Raw genomic sequence first — 4,784 nt, 5'->3', positions numbered from 1 at the left:
TTCGTCCGCCATCTTGAAAATTTTAAAACAGCCAAAGTTATATCTGAACGTAAAATTTTCCGCTTTTTCATTTTCCGGTGTCAAAAAGGGGGGTTTCCATTTTAAAAAAACCACTTCCGGTTGAAGTAACCCACTTTCGGTCAAAATCAAAAGTTGAAAGGTACGCCATTTTGGTTCCCCCTCGAAACCCTACAACTTTTATATGAAACTTTTTTCGATTCCTGACCACACAAACGAGTTATTGGAGGTAATAGATTCAGATGACTCACCCTGTATATATATAAAATAACACCTTTTCTCTCAATTTACGCCATGACGAAAAACGTGCACTATTGTGGATAAATAAGCTACTATATTTACACTCGAATTTATTCCCTTACTTCACTAAATGTTGAGAATGACAGGACGATTTGTGTGCCAGCAGTGATTCTTAATGGTAAATTAGATATAATCATCACTAAGACGATTCCGTGAGCCTTCGTATCGGGAAGACGATACCACTCGAGTCCATAAGATGTGGTTGCTACTTTCTCCGCCTGTTATTATGAATAGAAAACTGAAATTTGCGAGCCTTTGCAACAAGATATCTTAGACAAGCGGTCCTAGGCGTATTAAGGCGTGTGTATATCGGGCGTACAAATTTATGAAGCACATAAAGATATAATTGCATGTATACTGTAATTGCATGTAATCAAAGAAATTGTATAAGACAACTACACAACTTTAACTATGCAAAATTATACCTGTGTGATAAGCTGTTCGCCCGTATAACAGAACAGAAACATATTTATTATCATAGCTGCAAGCGAAACAATATAAGAGCCCATTGCTACTGAATTACTATCTTCCCATTCCTATAAAAAAATTCATGTAACATTTCTATATCAGATGTAACAACTACTGTAATGAATTCGCCGATAAATTCTTGTTGACTATTCATTGTGATTTACTTTGTGATACTTTAGTGCTAACGATATTAAAACGAATAAAATTACACACCATTATTATGCAGTAGCTCATAACACAAATTGTTATTCTCATCCCTAATATCTCCATAAAAATCATAACATGAAGAGTACCCTCCACCAGCTGCAGAAAGCTAAAAGGAATTTATTGATAACGTGATGTTGTCGTAACAGTTGCACATAAAAATAAATAAGTAAAGCATGATCTAATAATTATAAACACACCTGCGTATTTTTACTTGATGTTCTACAACAATACCTAGTTTCTTATTCACCTCGAGTTCGTCTAGTGTTTCCTTTTCAACGAGATCTTTTAGCAAATTTACTAAAATTTTCAGCTGGCCGCAAGCATGCATTACGAAGACGATGATGAGACCATATATACTTGTCGCGATCGACATAGTGATTATCCCGGACACACAATGCAACGCATATACCAACCCATAGTAGATCAGATTGCATTGATCATCGAAATAAAAGAAATAAGTTGGATAGGGTAAAGGTCTGATCGTAATGTTTTGTGGGGTTACGATTTTCCCTCTGGACAAGGGTATCAACGTTCGAAACACAAGTCCACTGCTGTATAAAAAGATTGCGCTAATCATAGTCAAACGCTTTCCCATCTTCGCGAATTTTAACATGATGTTCCTTGAGCCCGCGTTGTCGACCTTCTTCCAATCCTCTTCGAGGAATTTTACACAGCGTCTGATTTGATCTTCATGATTTATCAAAACATAATATTTGATTAAACTCATGAGACCGTAGAGCATAAGCGGAATCAAACGAAGTCGAACGCGAGTTCTCTTTTCATATATCCAATAAAAAGTACCGGGCACCAGAGCGAAATAAAGAAAAGAGTGTAAGATAGAAATTCGCAGGAACTTTTTAATTTTCTTACAAGCAGACATTTTTCCATCAAAATTTGGCCAAACACCGATTAAGGATAAAAAGTGGCGAGTTAGTTTCAAACTAATCTTAATGTCGTCCTGGTAATGGTTGTTGTGTGACACCTCGCACATTGTGAAGATCGCTTTGCAACCCTGCTATGCAAAAGTTACTGTATTCTAACGTTTGATTGCACCGGAGAATGATGTACTAGATGCGAAATGGGTAAGCCGCGAGTCAAATCAGAACTGATCGTTGAAGTAAAAGTCCGCGATAAGATAAACTTGCCATTAGAATGCGCTTGCGCGCATCAAATCTCTAATGGTGCGTGAGTCAGAGAAGTTATACGTAATAAAGTTTGTAAAGCAATTTGCTTTTGTGAGATCGATTTTGCTTGCGTCTAGAAAATATTTTTATTCGCTACCTTTCACTACATCAGAAAGTGACTCCATCGGACTTAGCTTCTATATCCATTGAAATCCGTAATTTTAATCATGAAATCGTATAGTAGTTAAAGAAATAGTAAAATAATATACATTGATATTCTACAAAAATTTTTGACTCTCGAGAAGTCATCAATCGAAAATTAAAATCCATATTATAAGTTAATGGTACGTAAAATATATGTGTGTAATTCTTTATACGTATACACTGACATAAGTTGTACAAAATTAAGGAAAAGAATAAAAATTTAGAAAGTATCAAGTGATTTATAAGTAATGTTTCAATTACTATACTATATTGTTCTTATTTTAAATTTCATCTGTCATTCAAGGGTTAACTTTCCAGCAGAGAAGAAGTTCTACAACAGGAGTGAAAGACTGAAACAGTGCTTATGCATCTAAAGTAACTTTCAAGTAATTTAATTTCTTCCATATATAGTAGAGATTTATGCTGAAATATTACCAAGTAACTCTAATAATATTCTCTACAAATATGAATTCTCTAGAAATATGAATCCGGTATTAAATTTTAAAATCAGCTACAGATATTATTTTTAAACAGTAATTGAATTTTTCGCTTATTTCGTAAAAAGTAAATTTTGGCTGGCAATTTTCAAATGTCACATACGATTTGATGACTAGATAATTGATTAATATAATATTTTTACCCTTCATTTTCCGAACGTCTTTCACATTCTCATTCTTCCATTATACTCTCGATTACAGAAGCGCATTTAAATGGTTACACTTCGAAGTATATTAAAATATGCAGCAGATGTTTTTAGAATCTGAAAAAAATAAAAGATATCTCAAATTATCAACTTCACCATTAATGATATATCTGAAAAAGAAATTATAATTAATTATACTACTGTGTCCAAAAAGTAAGACCAGTTTTCAATTTAAATCGCGCGGGTAAACCGCACATCATAAATATTTTTTTTCTAAGTTGGCAGCATTGTGACAGACATCTGTGACAAATTTCATGTCAAAACATTCATTACTTTTTGCTTTACGCTTGGTTTTGTACGACGCCAAAAGTGCATTCGGCGATTTTTACAATGTCTAATTATATTGAGCAAAGAAGTTGTATTAAATTTTGTTTGCGGAATGAAATTTCGGGTGCAGAAACGTTCAGGATGTTGCAGAAAGCCTTCGGGGACCATGCTTTGTCTGAAAGGAATGTTTACAAGTGGTATAAACAGTTCAAAGAAGGTCGTGAAAGTGTTGAAGACGAAGAGCGTTCCGGACAACCATCAACTTCTACCGATGAACAACACGTCAAGAAAATCGATGAACTTGTGCTTGCTAATCGTCGAATGACTGTTAGAGACCTTGCTGATGCTGTTTCGAAAGGATCTGCCAATACCATTTTGAAAGATATTTTGGGCCTGAAACGTGTAAAATCTCGACTAGTAAGATAATGCACCTTCTCACACTGCACTCGTTCTTCGTGATTTTTTCGCCAAAAATTCGATCCATATCGTTCCACAACCATCATATTCGCCTGATTTAGCACCGTGTGACTTCTGGCTATTCCCGAAACTCAAAAGACCACTGCGGGGAAATCGTTTTGAGACGATAGAAGAGATACAACATAAATCGCTACGCGCTCTGAAAGCCATCCCGGAAGGCGACTTTAATTCTTGTTTCGAGGACTGGAAAATACGTTGGCATAAGTGTATTGTGTCGGGAGGGGATTACTTTGAAGGCGACGAAATAGATTTGGAAGAATAAATAAATATTTTTTGAAATAAAAACTGGTTTTACTTTTTGGACACAGTAGTATATAATCTATAATTGACGTTTCAAAAATAAAATAACATCGCATTAGTCATATTAATTTGACATCATGTATATAAATAATTTATTTTTAAAGAAGTTCATTTTACATTTAAAATTATAATAGTTACACAAGAAACAAATGTGTATAACGGGGTTGTCCCGCGTAAGACGTGCCAAGAGAAAAATATAAGTAGCATAGATAAAAGTGAACAAAAATTGTAGAGGTCATTTTTCAAACAACTACGTAAAATTTCGAGATATTAATAAAAATAATTGGACAAATTAGAGCGCGCGACGCGACAGGCTCGCCGTGGCCTGCGAAGAAAATGGACGAGCGTACATGTACACGTACGCATACACGGAGCTACCCATTTCCATATCCCAAACCATCCACCTCTCTGGTCTATAAGATAGGCCCGCCAGCAATCGTCCATTTTTTTTCGCCGGTCGCGGCGATCCGTATGTCCCTCCTGCCGCGTCGCCGCGTTCTGATATGTTCCAGTATTTTAATTAATATCTCGAAATTTTACGTGGTTTTTTTAAAAATGACCTCTACAATTTTTGTTCACTTTTATCTGTTCTACTTATAATTTTCTTTTAACACGTCTTACGCAAGACACCCTGTATATATATATATATATATATATATATATATATATATATATATATATATATATATATATATATATATATATTAGGACCTTAA

At 34.7% G+C, this 4,784-nt stretch overlaps 1 protein-coding gene across 3 annotated transcripts in view; it reads right to left on the bottom strand.

The window, feature by feature from the left end:
- The window catches only part of LOC116852937 (odorant receptor 13a-like), a 12,787-nt gene extending 10,718 nt beyond the window's left edge, over positions 1–2,069 (bottom strand). For 2 of the 3 annotated variants that reach the window (XR_004379883.1, XM_032833726.1), the window contains exons 1-4: positions 1,191–2,069; positions 1,000–1,099; positions 744–854; positions 381–536 (exon numbers count right to left, since the gene is read on the bottom strand). Coding sequence is in view for 1 of the 3 variants with exons in the window: in XM_032833726.1 (XP_032689617.1) it covers positions 381–536; positions 744–854; positions 1,000–1,099; positions 1,191–1,984 (1,161 nt within the window). In the remaining 2 variants the exon portion in view is untranslated. The remainder of the gene's footprint in view (positions 1–380; positions 537–743; positions 855–999; positions 1,100–1,190) is intronic. The other variant, XR_004379884.1, reaches the window with a different exon arrangement.
- Positions 2,070–4,784: the final 2,715 nt, after the last annotated feature.

The sequence above is a fragment of the Odontomachus brunneus genome, unplaced genomic scaffold, assembly GCF_010583005.1.
Source record: "Odontomachus brunneus isolate Ranch 3 - 2012 unplaced genomic scaffold, Obru_v1 Obru_scaffold_262, whole genome shotgun sequence".
Classification (NCBI taxonomy): domain Eukaryota; kingdom Metazoa; phylum Arthropoda; class Insecta; order Hymenoptera; family Formicidae; genus Odontomachus; species Odontomachus brunneus.
Note: the sequence above shows the minus strand (reverse complement) of the source record. Positions and strands in the feature narration are given on the sequence as shown.